The sequence below is a fragment of the Petromyzon marinus genome, chromosome 51 (genome assembly GCF_048934315.1).
Source record: "Petromyzon marinus isolate PM22_M1 ecotype Great Lakes invasive population chromosome 51, UKy_Petmar_22M1.pri1.0, whole genome shotgun sequence".
NCBI lineage: Eukaryota > Metazoa > Chordata > Hyperoartia > Petromyzontiformes > Petromyzontidae > Petromyzon > Petromyzon marinus.
The window spans coordinates 2,116,806-2,139,409 of NC_133717.1; the positions used below are offsets into that span (position 1 = coordinate 2,116,806).

The 22,604-nt window shown below is 53.8% G+C and overlaps 1 protein-coding gene across 6 annotated transcripts in view; it reads right to left on the reverse strand.

Annotated features, from left to right (window-relative positions):
• Positions 1–22,604, reverse strand: part of LOC116953335 (uncharacterized) — a 361,549-nt gene that overhangs the window by 63,744 nt on the left and 275,201 nt on the right. For 4 of the 6 annotated variants that reach the window (XM_032973443.2, XM_032973444.2, XM_032973441.2 and 1 more), the window contains 9 exons: positions 21,455–21,502; positions 20,570–20,616; positions 14,473–14,513; positions 12,538–12,669; positions 11,189–11,313; positions 9,584–9,703; positions 5,023–5,134; positions 1,809–2,103; positions 150–279 (listed from right to left, as the gene is read on the reverse strand). In XM_032973443.2, coding sequence (XP_032829334.2) covers positions 150–279; positions 1,809–2,103; positions 5,023–5,134; positions 9,584–9,703; positions 11,189–11,313; positions 12,538–12,669; positions 14,473–14,513; positions 20,570–20,616; positions 21,455–21,502 — 1,050 coding nt within the window. The other 2 variants (XM_032973442.2, XM_032973445.2) reach the window with 2 other exon arrangements.

Sequence of the window (22,604 nt, forward strand, 5' to 3'; positions counted from 1 at the left end):
ATCTCCGACAGTGGCAGACGCCTCCGCACCTCGTGACCGCTCACCACGTGACCGCTCACCACGTGACCACTCACCACGTGACCGCTCATCACGTGACCGCTCACCACGTGACCGCTCATCACGTGACCGCTCACCACGTGACCACTCACCACGTGACCGCGGCACGGCTCCTCCGACTGGCCGGAGCCGCGGTGCCGCCACCCGGCACGGGGGCCCATGGGGGGCCTGATGAGGCCGTAGTCGTCCGCGATGCTGCCCGTGCGGCCGGGCCACTGCCTTCTGATGTGAGAGAGGACGAGACGAGAATCACACAACGCGGTGCAGTAAAAGCTCTCGAAGCCGGATAATGACTGGGGTGGGGGGGGGAATGTCCTCTCCGGTTATGGGGGATGTCTTGCAAAAAAAAAAGTAAATTATTAAGCAATGAATAATTAAGCGGGCAAATTACGAATATATAATAGATACCGATTTAACGATACTTAAAATAATTTAACGGTGAATAAATAATTGACAATCATTATTGCTGTTATGTATAATTACCAAACAACTCGTACACGGTGAGCACCGAAGGCAATGAATTTGCCCTTAATGGCTTCAACGATTTAATTCACTGGATCGTTTGCCATTTAATCTGCCCCAGAATCCACTCACTGGCCACCGCGGCCTGAGGCACGGGCTCCGGCTCGTGCACCGGTCTGGCTCGCTGTTAGCACGTCACAGCGCCCGTCATTGCCCCACGCACTCACTCAACGTTTCTCCTCCGCGATGTCCCTGCCACGACCCCCGCGTCGCCCCCCCCCCACCCCCCCACGCCCCGTATGTCCGTACGTTGAACTTCTTTCGCACCGCACGTAGAGAACCGTGCGGGGGTAGTGGGCGGTGGAACGACAACGAACTAAACCCCCACGCAGCAGTCACGACCACAGAGAGGCAGCGGCGTGACCGCAGGCCGCACGCTCGACAACGAGCGCAACATACCGCTCGCGAAAGAACCCCGGCGGATTTCTCCCCCCTGCCCCCCGTCCCCGTGAAAGGCAACGTGCGGCCACTGTGAATCCACGCCTTCCTCTCGCGTCTCCCGGTGTGCATCACGAGCGTGCGGGCGGGCGGGCGTGCGCGCGCGTTTCCCCGCGCTGCTTTCTGCCCTCTCCGTCGGGCGGCAACGGCGTCCACTTGCAAAGCGCCAGGAGGAGATGAGCGGGAGAAGGCAGCAGCAGCAGCAGCAGCCATTTCTATGAGCCGGTGCCAAACAATTGCCCCGGCTCTGCACTCCTCTACTTATCAAGGTCTTGTCGGCCAATTAACGGGCGTTTCCGTGCGGGAGGAAAACCGGAGCAGCCGGAGAAGAATGCACACGTGCGATGGGGAAACACTCTACCCCACTTTTTCTGCACCGCCTTCTGGCGAGCCAGGCCATGGGCGACCTCCGTGACCCCCCCACGGGACAGGGAGAGTCCCGACACCTGTTGCCATCGGCCAACAACGGCCCTCCAATCGCCCTGCGGCGGGTTCCGTTTGCGTTACCTGGTGTGCGCGCGGCCTAACGTATTTCTACCCAAGATTTTCAAGATACGCGGTTTGAATTCGCCCGTACGGGGCTATGCAGGCAGGCGTCTCTCTCATTCGGGTTTCCCGTCGCGAGCCCCTCTGCCCGGAACGCTTCCACTCCACTGCCGCATGAGGCGAGGTATTGACAAGCCACGCGTGTGGCCACTCCACCGGGCAAGCGAGCCCATTACCGCCGCTCCTGTGTGGGGTATGAAGGTGGGGTTGGCGGGCGGGCGGGCGGGCGGGCGGGCGGCACGTACCTCCGTGCCCGCAGAGCCTCCGGCGTCGAGGTGAGCGAGCGCGTGTGCGGGGACGGCGGCGGCGAGTAGGAGTACGCGTAGGAGGCCGACGGGCAGAACGCCCGGCCTTCCGAAGCCGAGCGGACCCGGGGCCCAGCGGCGGCCGGGACGCCGGCGGAAGGGGCCTGAGGTGGCTCGCCTCCCGCCACCGCCGCAGCCATCATCATCATCACCATGGGGGGCTCCTCGTACTCGGGCGGCTGCTCGGACGCCCGTGTGGGGGTCCTCGACCCGTCGCTGGACCCCCAAAACGGCACTGAAAGGTTAAACGATAATAATTATAATGACGTCATATCGAGTTGTAACGCAAATGTTTATTGGAAAGTCAACGAGATTTCCTGCTCAATAAGCAATGGGGCAGCGGTTGGCGAGATGTTAACTACCTCGCCTGGTATACGGGATGTCGTGGGTTTGATCCCAACCCTGATGCCTGCTGTATATTTGGAATTTGCGTGTTTTCCCCGTGGTGGCGTGGATTTTTCTTGAGCTCCTCTGGTTTTTCTCCAGACGTTTATAATCAACATGCATTCAGAGTATTTCTACATGATAAGCCACTTCGATATGCAATAATTTGTGGCCAGGCCACATAGGAAAAAAGAGCTATATAGCTCAGAGTCGGTACTTAGTGAACTCGTTCCTCTGCGGCAGCACGAAATGAAGACATTCTCACTAAAACAGTAAAACCTTGGATTGCGAGGAGCATAATTCGTTCCGTGACGCTCGGCAGACAAAGCGTATATGTACACTACTTGTATTGCAAGACCCTCGCTCGTTTATCAAATTAATATTTGTTTTTGCTCGTCTTGCAAAACACTCGCAGACCAAGTTACTCGCAATCCAAGGTTTTACTGTAGTTTTGTTCATGTTTAAACATTTAACGTTTCTTTTTTTAGGTATTCCCCTGCATGTGATGGGCATGAGGAGGGGGGAGGGAGGGACCGCCGCTGCCACTCCCCTTGGGATGAGGCGGGCGGTCCCCTCCACCCACCACACCGAGGCTTCCTGCTCAGCCTCCTCCACCCACCACACCGAGGCTTCCTGCTCAGCCTCTTCCACCCACCACACCGAGGCTTCCTGCTCAGCCTCCTCCACCCACCACACCGAGGCTTCCTGCTCAGCCTCCTCCACCCACCACACCGAGGCTTCCTGCTCAGCCTCCTCCACCCACCACACCGAGGCTTCCTGCTCAGCCTCCTCCACCCACCACACCGAGGCTTCCTGCTCAGCCTCCTCCACCCACCACACCGAGGCTTCCTGCTCAGCCTCCTCCGTTACGAGCTGGGTTCTCGTGGCAGTGCAGGGCTCAGTTTTGAGCTGCTGCGAAGCTAGATAACAAGTTGAGTGTTTACCGTGGGCAGAGCTGTCTCTGAGGGTATGGCGAATCGGGACGACTGCCCCGTGCCCCGCGCTTTGGGGGGTCCCCACGCTTCGACGTCACGGTGTCCAATGTGATACTTTAGGCGTAGTTTGTAGGTGTTGGGGGGGGGGGGGGGCGCCCACAGCGTGATTTGCCACGGTCGAGATGGGGTGCCACGGTGGCGAGATGTTAACTACCTCGCCTTGTATACAGGCCTGCTGCATATTTGTAGTTTTCAAGTTCTCCCCATGGTCGTGTGTATTTTTCTCCGGGTCCTCCGGTTTTTCCCTCCACATTTATAATCAACATCACGCGTTCAGAGAATTTGGCTGCTGTGAATTTCCACTTCGTTGAGATACCATTTGCGGCCAGGTCGATTCTGAAAAAGAGCTACATAGCTCAGTGGGCCTCGCCTGGCAAAATAAAAATACGTTAGTTTAGTAGCTCGTCAACCATGCGAGCAGGAGGCTGCCATGAACCCAGTGGTTTCGCTGCCTTGACGTGGCGCACGTAGTCTCTCCGTTCTACCAGAGGCTGCGCAAAAAATCGCCATCGGTGGGAAAGAGTTGCGGCGAAGAGGAGCAGGCCAGTGCCAGCCAGCTCACATTGAGCTTGGAGCAGGACCCCAGCCTCAGGCTTACCCTGACGGGGAGAGGGCCAGCGGCAGGGGCAGATTTGTATACTCTGTGGGGCCCGGTGCCAGAGTGAAAACTCATTCCATTCGAACGGCTTTCTTTATTGAGTGTTGTTGTCCTTCCCCCCGCACCTCCAATTAGCACGGTTGGCTGCGTACGGTGCGAACGAAGTTCAAACATGGATACGGTGCCAGCGGGTCGGCTGCCAGGCTCGCCGAAGATCAGCGGACCGCAGCAGAGCGAGAGTCTCGGGCTTGCGGGAGACACCGCAGAGGTGGGCGAGGTGCGCACCACGCGGCGCCGCCACAGGCGTCACCCCGAGGCTGGCCCCGGGGGGGGGGGGGGCTGACGTGATGACGCGCGAGCGACCTCGTGGGCCTTCTGTTGAGAGAGGGCACGGGTGCGGGCTGCGTCGCGCGCTCGGGTTTCCGATAGCCCCGAGGCAACCTGGGATTGACGGTGACTCGGACCAGCGTTCCCTGCGAGAGAATGAAGACGCAGCCGACGGGAGTTGCGCGCGGGAATGGCTCTGCGGCGGGTTCAGTCGACGGCGTCGTCGCCGAAGCCCCCCTGTGTTTGGCTCCTGCCGACGTCGAAGTAACGCAAGAAACCCTCGGCGCTTCGAGAGAGAAACCGCCGGCGTAAGCCAGCTTTCCGAATCAGCTTTTGCCGGACAAGTAGCGCGAGGAGTGGAGTCGCACCGGCCGCCACGGTTTTGCCGAGCACAAGTCTGCATTGACGGTGACCCCAACCGTTCGACGCAGCCACGGCGCGACGGTTTCCTGCCCGCACAGGGCGGACTCTGCAACGGGAAAGCCTGGGGCCACCTCTCCTTGGGGTGTCCGGTGGCGCAAATCGATAAAGCGGCAACGGCACTCCTGGGCAATGTGAGCCCGTGACGGTTATCCTTGGCGACTTGGCGTGGTGCGGTGACGTGGTGCGGTGACGTGGTGCGGTGACGTGTCTGGTGGCGTGGTGCGGTGACGTGTCCGGTGGCGTGGTGCGGTGACGTGTCCGGTGGCGTGTCTGGTGACGTGTCCGGTGGCGTGGTGTGGTGACGTGTCTGGTGGAGTGGTGTGACGTGTCCGGTGGAGTGGTGCGGTGACGTGTCCGGTGGCGTGGTGTGACGTGTCCGGTGGAGTGGTGCGGTGACGTGTCTGCCGGTGGGGGAGTAACGTCGTACCTTCTCCCGCCGCGACAAAACGAGGTCGCTCTGCAGCACGCGACGATTCCAGCTTGTGCAGCCGACCGAACTTACTGCAGCTGTCCGGCTCGTAGTCACTCTGCACCTCGCCCTGCAGGGCACAGCCGCACATGTGCATGCACACACGCGCACATACGCATGCACGCGCATACACGCCCACACGCACACACATGCACGTGCGTACATAGGTGTGCGCAGACACGCGCGAAATCAAAACACAAGATGCGCCACATTGATCCAGCAGATCTTGTGGTTCTACTGAAGGTAGTAACACTTAAGTCATATCGATGGTGGCTGGACATACAGGGCTACATGACCCCTGCCAACGTCAGCCTCGCCTGCGTTGGCACGTAGAGCGCATCGAAGAAAGCCTCCGGAACTGCGGTGTTTACTTATTTATTTAGCTCGTGCGATCACGGCATCAGCCCCTCCAATCCAATCAAAGTTGGCACAGCGGGGTTGTCAATGCAGGGCCTTTGCCGCACCGAGGACCCAGTCTTGGCAAATCAGGATTTTGCAACACGGGGGGGGGGGGGGGGTGGTGGGGGAGAGGGATTACGACGACTTTGGTTGATGCTTTTAAGGGGCGAGCCTTTGTCTGGACGCGCGGTGCCTGCGGCCACCAGACAAAACGCCCGTGGCGGTGGCGGTGGCGATGGATCCGGACGGGCGCAGTGAGAGAGAAAGAAAAAACGGTGACAGCGAATCCCTCAAACGATCAGGGAGCCGTAACGCGCCATGAGTCAGCCAAAAAGGTGAGATGGGAGCGTGGATGGGGCTGTGAATTTGTTTTTTCCTGCTAAATTAAACTAAACAGAAGAAAAAAATAGAAAAAAATTCAAGTCCGGTCTTGCGAAAGTGTGGGGTGACGCCGGCCTCTGCCAGGGTGGATCTACGGTTTGGCATCTGTGTAGTGAAAAACCCCAGGACGTATCGTCAAACTAAACTATAAACTATTTATATTTCACCAGGGAAGGCCCCACTGAGCTGCCAACGAAGTGGCTCATCGTCGTCACGTGGGAATTTACAGCAGTAGCCAAATACTCTGAAGGCGCGACGTCGATTGTAAATGTGCGGAGGGGAAAACCGGTGGACCCGAAGAACGAGCAACAAAACCGCGGGGAGAGAGAGAGGCAAATATACAGCAGCAGCAGGCGTTAGGGTCGGGATCGAACCCACGACCTCCTGCATACCAGGCGAGGGAGTTAACATCTCGCCACCGCAGCGCCCCATCGTGGGAAAAAGGAGAACACCTCACAATAGTAGGAGAACGGCATGTGCATGCGTCGTCCCGAGTGAGTGCGGTATTATGATCCACATCGCGCAACTGACAAAATACCCTATTTAAATGTTTAAATGTCCCCGGGATTAAAATGTATTTTGAATGTCCTCGGGAAGAACGACAGATTTCCCAGGACAGCAGCTGCCTCCTCCTTCCTCCCTTCTTCCTCCCCCTCCCTCCCCCTCCCTCCACCCTGCCTCGTCAACAAGAGGATCCTAGGAAACCAAGAAGGGTGGCAACCCAAGGTGGTCCTGCACCAGTGGCTGACATTCCACATTTTCAAGGCAGGGGGCCCAGTCTCTCTGCGATGACCACTGTTGACTTCCAACAAAGCGGAATTCGTGTTACTCTTCATCGCCATCGCTCACCATTGCTCCTAAGCGATGCTTTCTGCCTAAGCCCACTCACCGTTCTTAACAGTCAAAATGACGTCTTTGACCTGAACGCGTTCTCTAAATAATCGTGCGACGCTCCGCGCCTCTCAATGCGATTCCTAAAAGTAGAGCTGCTCCGTTAATTTTTTGGGGCCGATTTTAGTTTTTTGTTTATTGGTGCGCGGCACACACGCTCCCTCGCCTGCCACGGCGACGCGTGGATCGGACCGAGCAGTGTCTTGCCGTACGCGGTGTGCTATGAAGAAAGGGTCATTCCCTGAAACGTCGCCTGTTATATCCTCTTTTCTCTTCGAGGACACACAACTGTGTTGTTGAGGAGTGTGTTGAGGTTGGCACAGGATGGGGAAGGAACTGCTTCCGATGTCGCTCGCACTCGGTGTTAGTCGTGAGTCTGTGGGTCTCTGTGTGAGTCTGTGGGTCCCTGTGTGAGTCTGTGGGTCTCTGTGTGAGTCTGTGGGTCTCTGTGTGAGTCTGTGGGTCTCTGTGTGAGTCTGTGGGTCTCTGTGTGAGTCTGTGGGCCTCTGTGTGAGTCTGTGGATCTCTGTGTGAGTCTGTGGACCTCTCTCTGTGTGAGTCTGTGTGAGTCTGTGGGTCTCTGTGTGAGTCTGTGCGTCTCTGTGTGAGTCTGTGGGTCTCTGTGTGAGTCTGTGGGTCTCTGTGTGAGTCTGTGGGTCTCTGTGTGAGTCTGTGGGTCTCTGTGTGAGTCTGTGGGTCTCTGTGTGAGTCTGTGGATCTCTGTGTGAGTCTGTGGACCTCTCTCTGTGTGAGTCTGTGGGTCTCTGTGTGAGTCTGTGGGTCTCTGTGTGAGTCTGTGGGTCTCTGTGTGAGTCTGTGGGTCTCTGTGTGAGTCTGTGGGTCTCTGTGTGAGTCTGTTGGTCTCTGTGTGAGTCTGTGGGTCTCTGTGTGAGTCTGTGGGTCTCTGTGTGAGTCTGTGGGTCTCTGTGTGAGTCTGTGGGTCTCTGTGTGAGTCTGTGGGTCTCTGTGTGAGTCTGTGGGTCTCTGTGTGAGTCTGTGGGTCTCTGTGTGAGTCTGTGGGTCTCTGTGTGAGTCTGTGGGTCTCTGTGTGAGTCTGTGGGTCTCTGTGTGAGTCTGTGGGCCTCTGTGTGAGTCTGTGGATCTCTGTGTGAGTCTGTGGACCTCTCTCTGTGTGAGTCTGTGTGAGTCTGTGGGTCTCTGTGTGAGTCTGTGCGTCTCTGTGTGAGTCTGTGGGTCTCTGTGTGAGTCTGTGGGTCTCTGTGTGAGTCTGTGGGTCTCTGTGTGAGTCTGTGGGTCTCTGTGTGAGTCTGTGGATCTCTGTGTGAGTCTGTGGACCTCTCTCTGTGTGAGTCTGTGGGTCTCTGTGTGAGTCTGTGGGTCTCTGTGTGAGTCTGTGGGTCTCTGTGTGAGTCTGTGGGTCTCTGTGTGAGTCTGTGGGTCTCTGTGTGAGTCTGTTGGTCTCTGTGTGAGTCTGTGGGTCTCTGTGTGAGTCTGTGGGTCTCTGTGTGAGTCTGTGGGTCTCTGTGTGAGTCTGTGGGTCTCTGTGTGAGTCTGTGGGTCTCTGTGTGAGTCTGTGGGTCTCTGTGTGAGTCTGTGGGTCTCTGTGTGAGTCTGTTGGTCTCTGTGTGAGTCTGTGGGTCTCTGTGTGAGTCTGTGGGTCTCTGTGTGAGTCTGTGGGTCTCCATGTGAGTCTATGCGTCTCTGTGTGAGTTTGTGAGTCACCGAGTGAGTCTATGGGTTTCTGTGTGAGTTTGTGGGTTTTTCCGTGTGAGTCGATGAGTCTCTGTGTGAGTTTGTGGGTTTCCGTGTGAGTTTGTGGGTCTCCGTGTGAGTCTATGGGTCTCTGTGTGAGTTTGTGGGTCTCCGTGTGAGTTTGTGGGTCTCCGTGTGAGTCTATGGGTCTCCGAGCAGTGTTAATTGACGAGTGTGAATTTTTTTTGCTGCACGTGGCATTGCCACTGGGGGGCACTGGTGGACCGACAACATTGACACTCAACCATGGCTTGTGGACACAGTGAACGCGGTGGACCCGACCGTACGCATTCGATTACAAAACGGAGGGACGCCTCTGGCCCGGCGGTGGGGCGAGCGGCTCGCAATCGGAAACCCGCGAGTTCACATCCCGGTTGGGGATTCACCAAAGCTCATCATCTCTCCGGGGTCCTCACAAAAAAAGAATGAGTCCCAACTCGGCGGCGGTAGTTGTCCTATGGATAGCCTCCCTCTGTCATCAAACGGGAAAGGGGGAGGGTGCCCGTGGAGGCCTAGGGCAGCGCGACCCCGAGCAAGGAATTGCCCTCTCTCCCACCAATCAGGTGAGCATTGTGATTGCATCGGCCCCCGGCAATCCGAGTGGGTCCACGTGTGTCCAAACAGTCAATGGCACTGAAGCCGGGGCCCGTGCCTTCTCTCGCTACGAAGCCGGTGATGTAGGCAGGCAGGCCGGCCTGTTGTTACAAGGTCACGGGTAAACAACGCGGCCTTTGTACGGCGGCCTACAGAGAGCGCTCGGTCACCACTGAGGCCGACCGCTCTGCGCGTGGTTTTGTGTCGCGAGATGTTAACGACCTCGCCCGATATGCAGGAGGCCGTGGGTTCCATCCCGACCCTGACGCCTGCCGCATATTTGGGGTCTGCGTGTCTCTCTCTCCCCGTGGTCGCGTGGATATTTTTCCCTCCGGCTCCTCCGGTTTCTCCCCTTCACGTTTAGACATCAACATTTCCGCGTGACAATAAGCCGCTCGTCTGGGCTATCGCTTGTGGCCAGGCCGCTTCTGAAAAAAGAGCTAGAAAGCAGCTCAGTGGAGGCTTACCTGGTCGAATGTAAATGGCCGGCAAGTTTAGTCTGAGTGCAGTGTGTGCGGCCGGGTGTCGCGGCAGAACTAACGTGAGCGGCTGTGCAGTGGCGGTCTCGACGCGGCAACGTGTGGCAGGCATGCGGCGCCAGTAGAGGGGACGGGCAGGACTCCCTTCTCCACTGCTGGTTGAACGTCTCGTAAGCCTCCAGCTGGTGGGGCACGATGGGCCCGGGGTGGAACGCGTGCACGGGGAACAGAGCAAAGAACACGGCCAGGAGAACGGACAATGGCAACCAACGCGCATCGAGGGACAATCACAAACAAGGGAGCAAACGCATACTGCCATCGTCGTCGTCGTCGCCGGATATACCACGCCGCCCGTACGGTGCATCTCGAGGCACCTCTAGCCAAGGGAGAGCCCCAGTAGCAGCTGGCCCTGTGCGGCACAAGGTGAAAGCAGCACCGGCCCACAAGTGGGCAATCGCCTGCCAGTAGGGGGGCTGGGGGGCTGGGGGCTGGGCGAGATGGCGAGATGTTATCTCCCTCGCCTGGTATGGAGGAGGTCGTGCGTTTGAGCCCGACCATGGCGCCTGCTGCTGCTGTATATTTGGAGTTTGCGTGTCTTTCTCTCTCTCCTCTCTCTCTCTCGTCCCGTGGTCGCGTGGATTTTTCTCGGGGTCCTCGGGTTTTCCCCTCCACGTTTAGAATCAACATCACGCATTGAGAGTATTTGACTGCGATACCTTTCCACGCGATGATGAGAAGCCACTACGTCGTGCTATCATTTGTGGCCAGGTCGCTTCTGAAAGAGAGCTGTACAGCAGCTCAGTGGGCCTTACCTGTTCAAGTAAAAGACATGTTTTTGGTTTAATTTTGCTACGTGACTTTCTCCCTAACGGTAAGCTGCGAGTAATTCATTAAATGTGGCAAATGCGGACCGTGACGCCGGCGCACAAAGGGGCCTTGAAGCGCCCACCGTGCACGGACGGCGTGTGGGGTTGACACTTCGCCCTCACTGTTGACCAGGGGCCGCCGCTGGGCTCGAACGCAGACACTTGGGATTATTTCGTGAGGGCGAAGTGTCAACCACGGTGGTTTTGGCGGAGGGGTCGCCGCGGCCAACGTCACAAACAGGAGAGGTCCCTCTCCTCCACGATGGTGGGAAGCGCGGGCTAGCGGACGTGTGGGCGTGGCTATGCAACAGTGGGTGGGGCTAAAGAAGGGAGGGAGGGGCTGAAAGCTTACCACCATGTGTGCCCGTTGAGCCTTCCAGGCAGGTAGTGCCACCTCTAGAAGAGGGGACGACGCACCAACAATCCACACAAAGTGTTTGCCACACAGGTGAACCACCACAACACCCTCGCTCATCTCGCCAAGGAGCATAAACTACCATCACGTGACCTCCGCTCACCCTCGCAGCAGCAGCGGCAGCGGCTTTTGGCCGCTGGCCATCGAACAAAGGCGGTGGTCACCGAATCGCGCGGCGCTTTCAGATGCTCTTCTGCGACCGTCTGGAATGCTCTTCCGATATTAGGAAGTCACTGGAGCTATGCACTTTTAAATCGTGTACAGTGACAACTCATTTCTTTAGAGCTGCTTTTTGTGTTTGGTTTGTTGTCCCTCCCCCGCACCTCCAATTAGCACGGGTTGTCCACGTACGGTGTGAAAGAAGTTCAACATCCACACACACATACCTTGGCGAGAGCTTCGTCGATGGTGAGGCGCCTGTCCTTCACCATCGTCATGAGCTCGATGCGATCCTCGTCGCTCATCGTTATCTCGCTCGCGACGAAGTTCACGCCCGGGCTCGTGGGGGCACCTGCCAAGCGCGCACGGCGCAGGGGAGTGACATTAGATCACGGGCCCACCAAAAAAACCCACGTCCACTGCACAAACCGTGGCAGGTGGCGGTTACCCGATGATGCACAAATGGAAAGTACAACAACTCTCCAGCAGTAGTGGTGCGACTGTGGTCATCCAGAACAGACGCCATACGACGCGATGCCCCGGTCCACAAATACTTAGGATACATCGCAGCAATGATGACGGAACGCCACTCCGCTGCTCCTGACGAGGCTGTCTGGCTTCACCCGCCTGAATGTGAAATCGTAGTCGTTGCTCTGCACCAACATCAGCCGCCGTACGAAGGAAGCAGCGCGGTGTTTCCTGCCTTCGTCGGCAGCGACTTGTTCAGGTCTAGCCTTGGTCTAGCCGATGACGATCCGTAGAGCACTGGCCGGGTTTAATCTGTCGATTCTGCTACAAATGGGCCCAATTCAATTGGCTAAAACATGATTGCATTCACGTCATGTCGGATTTATTTCAAAATAGAATGTGCATGCATCAGATTGCAATGACTCATGAAGTCATGAAAATTACCCTGTACTACTTATGAGATTAAAACAATCACTTGCGCATATATATCAGGTTGTCTTAATAGACAGATACTATTCAGTACATATGCAGTAACCAGCACACTTGAATTGACTTTTGTTGGATTTATTAAAACTCTGGTCTCCTTGGAAAAACGACTTCTGGTCTTGCCTAGAGACACTGGCCTGTCTGGCCTGGGCACCTTGGCTAGAGACACTGCCCTGTCTGGCCTGGGCACCTTGGCTAGAGACACTGCCCTGTCTGGCCTGGGCACCTTGGCTAGAGACGCTGCCCTGTCTGGCCTGGGCACCTTGGCTAGAGACGCTGCCCTGTCTGGCCTGGGCACCTTGGCTAGAGACGCTGCCCTGTCTGGCCTGGGCACCTTGGCTAGAGACGCTGCCCTGTCTGGCCTGGGCACCTTGGCTAGAGACGCTGCCCTGTCTGGCCTGGGCACCTTGGCTAAAGACGCTGCCCTGTCTAGCCTGGGCACCTTGGCTAGAGACGCTGCCCTGTCTGGCCTGGGCACCTTGGCTAGAGACACTGCCCTGTCTGGCCTGGGCACCTTGGCTAGAGACACTGCCCTATCTGGCCTGGGCACCTTGGCTAGAGACGCTGCCCCGTCTGGTCCGGGCACCTTGGCTAGAGACGCTGCCCTGTCTGGCCTGGGCACCTTGGCTAGAGACGCTGCCCTGTCTTGTAGTCCTCGTGGGTGTCCGGTTGGGTGTCCGGGTAGACGTGCGGCTGGGTAGTCTCTGCAGACTCTGCCAGAAGGAGCGCCCTTTCTTCTTGCTGTCGGATTTTCCTGCACGCACATCGACACAAACACACACACACAGTGACACAAATACACACAGCGACACAAACACACACACAGCGACACAAACACACACACATAGCGACACAAACACACACACACAGCAACACAAACCCAAATGACACAAACACACACACAAAGCGACACAAACACACACAGCGATACAAACACACTCGACACAAACACACGCACAGCGACAAACACACACACACATCGACACAAACCCACACAGCGCACAAACACACACAGTGACACACACACAGCGATAAAAACACACACACAGAGCGACACAAACATACACACAGCGATAAAAACACACAGAGCAACACAAACACAGTGACACAAATACACACGACACAAACCCATACACACAGCGATACAAACACACACAGCGACACACACACACAGCGATACAAACACACAGCGATACAAACACACACACCTCTGATTAGCACACACACAGCACCCTGCTGATGAGAACTGACTGATGAAATGTATTGTCCCTGGAAAGCCTCTCCACATCTCACAACTCTGTTTGAGGAGGATCCACACTCGGGGGGCCGATGTTTATGCATCTTCTCCCCCACCTCCGATGAGCGTGGCTGGCTACGTATGGTGCGAGAGAAGTTCAACATGCATACGTACATACAACGGGCAGTTTGGCGAATTTGGACCGTGACAGGGGCACACAACGGCCTACTCTTTTTCAAATGTAACGGGACTTTTGACGCGCACTGAGCAGCGGGCAGTGTGCAGTATTTAAGGTGAGTGCACCGGGCAATATTAAACAGGGCGGCCGCGGGGGTTCGAACCGCGAACCTCTGCAACAAGCGGTAAATCACTACAGCTCGGGCTCGTCAACTAGCGTCGGATCGGAAGAGTCTCATTGGAGGCGAAACCGGTCGCTGGTATCTATTGGCTTGAGCCTTCTCCCGCTCTGAGACATCTGCAAGTTGCAGGGTGGCGGGGTCGTCCCGTTCACCGCTGAATCTCGGAACGCACGCGAACAGCTCAGCGTTAATTTTTATTGGAGAGGCGCAGCAGCGCCGTTGTTTTTAAAGACGTTACTCACCGCAGAGAACCGTAGCGACACGACCGCATACTACGATAGCTGGCGCCAAACTGTGCCACACGCCCTCCCGATGAAGTCATTTTATTTTCATGTTTTCCTTCCGGTTCTGTACGTTATCGGAACCGAATCGGAAAAACAACTCACGATGTACACGTACGCCATCGTAATGGGAAAGGGCTATACGCACCAAATCCGCGCTGACCAACGTGGTGAAGTACGGCAAAAGCACCCCCATAACCGACACGATGTGTGGGAAAGGCGGGCGGGGGGAGGCCTTTGTGAACCGGGAGATAGGGAATGGCCGATTTATTTATTTGTATTGACTGCGTTGCTTCAATCCAGAATGTTTAATTGATGGATTTGAGCGTCATTCAATTCCAAGGTGGTTGAGGTGACCTCAAGAGGTCAGAGGGCGCGAGACTCCCTTGGGGGCTTTTCCGAATCGAGGCAGCCGCCGGACCCCCGCGTTCAGAATGCGCCGAGCCGAGAGCTCAAAACACGCGGTCGGCAAGGAAAGCGTTCCTCGAACGGAGACGACGGGCGTGTGTCCGACTCGCAGGGCACCGCGGCATTGGGCGCACGTTGTGAAAAGGGACGGAGCGTTTATAGAGAACGAAGGCCGATACTGTAGCGGGCACGCGGGCGCGGGCGGGTTAGTTGGTCAGAGCGGACACGCCATGGACGGATACGCGACGGTGAACTGCACCAGTGATGCTTACCCACTGCCTCGTCTTGCGATGTCGACTTGTGCAGAGAGCTTCTGTGTCAAACGGAGAAATCAAGGCCGTGGAAGGGGATTATCACGATGACGAGTGCAAGTGTTAGCCTGCGATACGCTTAAACGTGTGTGTGTGCATGTGTGCGTGCGTCAGTAGGGAGCAGTGGCGCAGTGGTTAGCACCCTGCGCTATGAACCCAGTGGCCCGAGTACGATTCCCGCTCACGGCCAAACACCAGTGACGATAATCTGAACCGGTCCTGGGCCTCCCCTAGGTTGACTCAGCCTCAAATGAGTACCTGGTGTGGCGTATAAACGCCGCCACTGGGGAGACAAAAGCAGCCGGGCATGGTTCTGGCCACCCACCCCCTCGTGTGCCGCTTTCGACCTTCACAGGGACTCGCTAACAGCACTTGCCCCAAGTCTGTTTCAGGCTATATGGGGGATCTTTGTATTTGTACATTGCAAGGCAATTCCCCGTACGGCGTTTGGTGTGCAGACGCACGTGGCGGCGCTCACAAAAGATTTCCCAGCAAGGGGAAAAAAGAAAGGGAAAAAAAATTAAACCCCTCAATATTCCAATTAGTTTCGTTGGGGCGATAAAAGCAAAACAATTTGCGTCACCGCAAAGATAATTTTCAGAACGTCACTAAATAAAGGACGGGGCATACGAGGCAATTACATTCCCACAACTATCGTGTTTTACACCAACGTTTAATTGAGAGATATATTCAAATGGACGTTATATTTTTTTACGGTGGTGCTGTATCACCGCGAGCAGGCCGCGACCGCCGTGTCGGGCGTGAAATCCATTTTGCGGCAACGGCCACAGCGACACAAAAACCAACAACGGTGACAGAGACACAAAAACCAACAACGGTGACAGAGACACAAAAACCAACAACGGCGACACAAAAACCAACAACGGTGACAGAGACACAAAAACCAAAAACGGCAACAGCGACACAAAAACCAACAACGGCGACACAAAAACCAACAATGGTGACAGAGACAGAAAAACCAACAACGGTGACAGAGACACAAAAACCAACAATGGCAACAAAGACACAAAAACCAACAACGGTGACAGAGACACAAAAACCAACAACGGTGACAGAGACACAAAAACCAACAACGGCGACAGAGACACAAAAACCAACAACGGTGACAGAGACGCAAAAACCAACAACGGTGACAGAGACACAAAAAACAACAACGGTGACAGACACAAAAACCAACAACGGTGACACAAAAACCAACAACGGTGACAGAGACACAAAAACCAACAACGGTGACAGAGACACAAAAACCAACAACGGCAACAGAGACACAAAAACCAACAACGGCAACAGAGACACAAAAACCAACAACAGAGACACAAAAACCAACAACAGAGACACAAAAAACAACAACGGTGACAGAGACACAAAAACCAACAACGGTGACAGAGACACAAAAACCAACAACAGTGACAGAGACACAAAAACCAACAACGGCGACAGAGACACAACAACCAACAACAGAGACACAAAAACCAACAACAGAGACACAAAAACCAACAACGGTGACAGAGACACAAAAACCAACAACGGTGACAGAGACACAAAAACCAACAACGGCAACAGCGACACAAAAACCAACAACGGCGACACAAAAACCAACAACGGTGACAGAGACACAAAAACCAACAACGGCGACAGAGACACAAAAACCAACAACGGTGACAGAGACACAAAAACCAACAACAGAGACACAAAAACCAACAACGGTGACAGAGACACAAAAACCAACAATGGCGACAGAGACACAAAAACCAACAACGGTGACAGAGACACAAAAACCAACAACGGCGACAGAGACACAAAAACCAACAGCAGAGACACAAAAACCAACAACGGTGACAGAGACACAAAAACCAACAACGGTGAGAGAGACACAAAAACCAACAACGGTGACAGAGACACAAAAACCAACAACGGTGACAGAGACACAAAAACCAACAACGGTGACAGAGACACAAAAACCAACAACGGTGACAGAGACACAAAAACCAACAAGGGCAACAGAGACACAAAAACCAACAACGGCGACAGAGACACAAAAACCAACAACGGCGACAGAGACACAAAAACCAACAACAGAGACACAAAAACCAACAACGGTGACAGAGACACAAAAACCAACAACGGCGACAGAGACACAAAAACCAACAACGGCGACAGAGACACAAAAAACAACAACAGAGACACAAAAACCAACAACGGTGACAGAGACACAAAAAACAACAACAGAGACACAAAAACAACAACGGTGACAGAGACACAAAAACCAACAACGGCGACAGAGACACAAAAACCAACAACGGTGACAGAGACACAAAAACCAACAACAGAGACACAAAAACCAACAACGGCGACAGAGACACAAAAACCAACAACGGTGACAGAGACACAAAAACCAACAACGGCGACAGAGACACAAAAACCAACAACGGTGACAGAGACACAAAAACCAACAACGGAGACACAAAAACCAACAACGGTGACAGAGACACAAAAACCAACAACAGAGACACAAAAACCAACAACGGCAACAGGGACACAAAAACCAACAACGGAAACAGCGACACAAAAACCAACAACAGAGACACAAAAACCAACAATAGTGACAGAGACACAAAAACCAACAACAGAGACACAAAAACCAACAACGGCAACAGAGACACAAAAACCAACAACGGTGACAGAGACACAAAAACCAACAACGGAGACACAAAAACCAACAACGGTGACAGAGACACAAAAACCAACAACAGAGACACAAAAACCAACAACGGCAACAGGGACACAAAAACCAACAACGGCAACAGAGACACAAAAACCAACAACAGTGACAGAGACACAAAAACCAACAACGGTGACAGAGACACAAAAAACAACAACGGTGACAGAGACACAAAAACCAACAACGGTGACAGAGACACAAAAACCAACAACGGTGACAGAGACACAAAAACCAACAACAGACACAAAAACCAACAACGGCAACAGGGACACAAAAACCAACAACGGCAACAGAGACACAAAAACCAACAACAGTGACAGAGACACAAAAACCAACAACGGTGACAGAGACACAAAAAATAACAACGGTGACAGAGACACAAAAACCAACAACGACAACAGAGACACAAAAACCAACAACGGTGACAGAGACACAAAAACCAACAACGGCGACAGAGACACAAAAACCAACAACAGAGACACAAAAACCAACAACGATGACAGAGACACAAAAACCAACAACGGCGACACAAAAACCAACAACGGCAAGAGACACAAAAACCAACAACGGCGACACAAAAACCAACAACGATGACAGAGACACAAAAACCAACAACGGCGACAGAGACACAAAAACCAACAACAGAGACACAAAAACCAACAACGGCAACAGAGACACAAAAACCAACAACGGCGACACAAAAACCAACAACAGTGACAGAGACACAAAAACCAACAACGATGACAGAGACACAAAAACCAACAACGGCGACAGAGACACAAAAACCAACAACAGAGACACAAAAACCAACAACGATGACAGAGACACAAAAACCAACAACGGCGACACAAAAACCAACAATGGCAACAGAGACACAAAAACCAACAACGGCGACACAAAAACCAACAACGATGACAGAGACACAAAAACCAACAACGGCGACAGAGACACAAAAACCAACAACAGAGACACAAAAACCAACAACGGCAACAGAGACACAAAAACCAACAACGGTGACAGAGACACAAAAACCAACAACAGAGACACAAAAACCAACAACGGTGACAGAGACACAAAAACCAACAACGGTGACAGAGACACAAAAACCAACAACAGAGACACAAAAACCAACAACAGCGACACAAAAACCAACAACGGTGACAGAGACACAAAAACCAACAACAGAGACACAAAAACCAACAACAGAGACACAAAAACCAACAACAGCGACACAAAAACCAACAACGGAAACAGCGACACAAAAACCAACAACAGAGACACAAAAACCAACAACAGCGACACAAAAACTAACAACGGTGACAGAGACACAAAAACCAACAACGGAAACAGCGACACAAAAACCAACAACAGAGACACAAAACCAACAACAGAGACACAAAAACCAACAACAGCGACACAAAAACCAAAAACAGAGACACAAAAACCAACAACGGAAACAGCGACACAAAAACCAACAACAGAGACACAAAAACCAACAACAGAGACACAAAAACCAACAACGGCGACACAAAAACCAACAACAGAGACACAAAAACCAACAACGGCGACAACGCGCACCAGAACGTGCGCACCGACGCCGGTAATTCGTGCCAACGACAGCGGGCACCTTGACACGGGGGCCCCCCGAGGAGCTTCCCGAGTGGCGTTTCAATTTGGTGGCGGCAGCGATTTCTTTTTTTTTAATCCGCTACGTAACCCGCACGCGCATTCCTGACTGTATGTTCCTAACGCCGGACAACAAAAACAACAACAATACTGGCAGATTCCAAAGACCACCACGAGTTCAGAGGAAACCTCGTGGCCAAACTTTTGTTCGCTTATCGACAGCGCGTGCAAATACAACCCCAACACACGAGCACACAAAAACAAAGATACCCCCCCCCGCGTATAGCCTTAACAGACTGTTGGGGCAAGTGCGGTTAGCGAGCACCTATGAAGGCTAGCACGGCACACGAGGTGGTGGGTAGCCAGCATCACGCCCGACCGCCTTTGTCTCCCTAGTGGCGATGTTTTTACACACCGCACCCATTGTCACCGGTGTTGGTGGCCGTGAGCGGGAATCGAACTCGGGCCGCCGGGTTCGTAGGCAGCGCGCTAACCGCTCCACCACCGCCGCTCCCCCACACACGTACAGGGCAAGTGACCCTCCTGCTGCTGCTGCTGCAAGAGTCTTGAGACTCGGCGAGGCTTTGCTGGGTACAGGAGCTTGCTGCAGTAGTGAATACCCAGCGGCGCTGTGACTTGCTCGTGCATTGCACTGCAACGGCTCCGCTGTGATGACTTCGCACTTAGGAAACGATCTATATGATTTTAATCCTCCGCAATGGCTCCTCAGCCAGCTATGCCCCTATATACAGTAGTCCCTCGGTTAGCGTTTTTAATCCATTCCACGAAAATTACTGTGCAGCGAAAAAAGCTGTTAGTCGAATATAGGCATTGCATGAGTCTGCAAGAGAGCTGTTTCCAGAAAACGCAATGTAAACGAAGCAATTCAAGGTCTAAAACGCTCATAAATTGGCATCGCTGAATGGACGAAAGCACGGCTCAGCCCCACTTAGAGTTCTCGGATTGGCCGAAATTGGCGCCCGCGTGCATAAAACGTGAACACTTCCCATTAGTCAACAATGTTAATGTTCGTCAAAACCATGGGGTCCACGATGGGAGGCGAAACGTTCACTGAAAAACCGTTCCCCAATGTCACTGCTAACCGAGGGATAACGGTCCTCATTCCTGTTTCATGTTTTTATTTGACCAGGTAAGACCCCACTGAGATGCTGCGTTGCTCTTTTGCAGAAGTGGCCTGGCCACAAGTGACAGCGCAACCAAGTGGCCTTATCCTTGCGTTTAAATGTATAGCAGCAGCCAAATACTCCAAACGCGCTATGCTGATTCTAATTGTGGAGGGAAAAACCGGAGGACCTGGAGAAAAATCCACGTGACTACGGGGAGAATGTGCAAACTCCGAATATACAACAGGCGCCAGAGTCGAGATCGAACCCACGGCCCTCCTGCATATCAGGTGAGGTAGTTAACATCTCGCCACCGTGGCACCCTTACACAAAGACAAAGTTCCCGCCACAGTGTGGCCTTTAACAGACCGTTGGGGCAAGCGCTGTTCGTGAGCACCGATTAAAGTTAAGGCCGGCATGGCGTACGAGGGGACGGTGGTGGTGGCCAGCACCACACGCCCCCGTCGCCTTCAACGCCTTGGCCTTATGCTGTTTGATAATGCATCTGTTTTAGAATCAATAGCGGAATAATTATAGTCATAATGAGTGTCAGAGGTTTCCTTACTCTAAGTCTTCCGGCGGCGACGCCACGTGTCCAAAATTCATCGCCTCCTACGAAACGGGCAAAGAAAGTGACTTTACCGAAAGAGCCAAGAACATGGGCAACAAACAATTAAACAGCGTCCGCACCCCCCCCGGCCCCCCAACAGTGCGCACACCACAGGCAGTCAGTGACCCATGCACGTACACCACCACCCTGCAATTAATCCATTCAGACACGGGGAAAGTGCGGAGACCCGGGCAAAGGCGTGGAGGTTAAAATGAAATGCTGTTAAGTTCCACTGCAAATGCTCTGAGCCGACCAGGTTGCTCAGGTTGTGAGTTCACATCCTGGCCCATCATCCCTCTGGGGTCGGTACAACGAGCACCACTTAAACTCAAATGTTAACAATTTTTATTTTGCCAGGTAAGGCCCACTGAGCTCTGTAGCTCTGTTTCAGAAACGACCTGGCAACAAAGTGACAGCTCAACGAAGTGGCTCGTCATCATCACGTGGAAATGTAGAGCAGCCGAATGCTCTAAACGCGTGACGTCGATTCGAAATGTGGGGGGAAAAACTGGAGGACCCGGAGAAAAATCCACGCGACCGCTGCGAGAGAGAGAGACGCTAACTCCAAATATATGTACAGCGGGCATCAGGTTGAGCAACGAACCCGCGACCTACTGGATACCAGGCGAGGTAGTTAACATCTCCTAGCCACCGTGGTTGGCCTACAGGTAGACTCGCCCCCACCCCTGTGCCCCCCCTCAACCCCCACCACGATGGGAATGTGGAATGTCCTCCACTGGCTTCAGGGCCGTCAACAAGATGAGCACGGCCTCAAGCAACGGAGTGGTTTTTGTATCTTCCCCGGCCTGCCGGCTGCCTGGGCCCGCACGGTGACGGTACCTTGGCCTGCGCGTGGTCGCTGTCGGCGTCGGCCTCCCGTCCCATGCCCTGCGGAGAGCGAGATGGTGAAATCAGGTGTGAACCGTCGGAAGAACAAGGATCGGCAGCGGACGCGGTGGGGGGGGGGGGGCTCGCTGATCAGTGAACGTGGGGGGCTTGCTGATCAGCAGTGAACGGGAAGTGGGGGGGAAGGGCTCGCTGGGGGCCCACTCGTGAGCCTTCCCTCCAATCACCAGGTCACAAATCCGTCCGATAGCAAGGTCAATGCAGTAGTTTTTTTCTGTTGGTTAAATAAGGTACCATAGTGTGTTTGACAGTGTGGGGGAGAGAAAAAAAACACTATAAGTGATGTGAAATGTCAAAGGAATATTAAAATAATTAAGTATCGTGTTGGTAGAATGGATGGTGGACACTGCCCATGGGAGACACTGCACGTGGTGGACACTCGCCATGGTGGACACTGCCCGTGGCGGACACTGCTCAGGGTGGACACTGGTAACATTTGCTCACCCCGTGTGGAAGCGACCAACCCTCTTGCATCATTGCCTATCGGTCTACTATAATTTTTTTCAGAGCATTGTGGATAACATTAGGAACAGACGCAAGTCCATCTCTGCAGAACACGACGTTGTAGGTCCATCAACTCGGTAGCCTTTGGGTTGTACCGCGATGCTGCGAACGTATCCATCGTTTCACTCCTCCTTCCGGGAAAAAAACGAAGTGAGGAACCGTACAGCTTCAAACATCTACCCAGCAGCACTGGATTTTTTTTTTTAAACATTCCCATTCACTCCAGCAGAGTCAGGCCGAGAAAAATCAATGGCGTTCTGTTGCCAGATGTTACGCGCGGAAACCACCCCACCTAAGATTAGCGCGGTTGGCTACGTACGGTGCGAAAGAAGTTGAGCATACGTACGTAGTTACGAACATCCAGCGACATGACAGTATTTCTCCGACAGCTCCGCATCAGCTGATGAGACTCGCAAAATTTGAAACTGCACCCGACTTTGTCTGCTCAAACAGATCGTGTTATGAAGCCGTTTCCAAAGGGCAATGTGCTGATTTATGAGCACACAAAAAAAAGAGAGAGATTTATCCGGAAGTTTTTGGCGCACACAAACCGTGCTTCATACGTGCGCAAAGGGGTTGC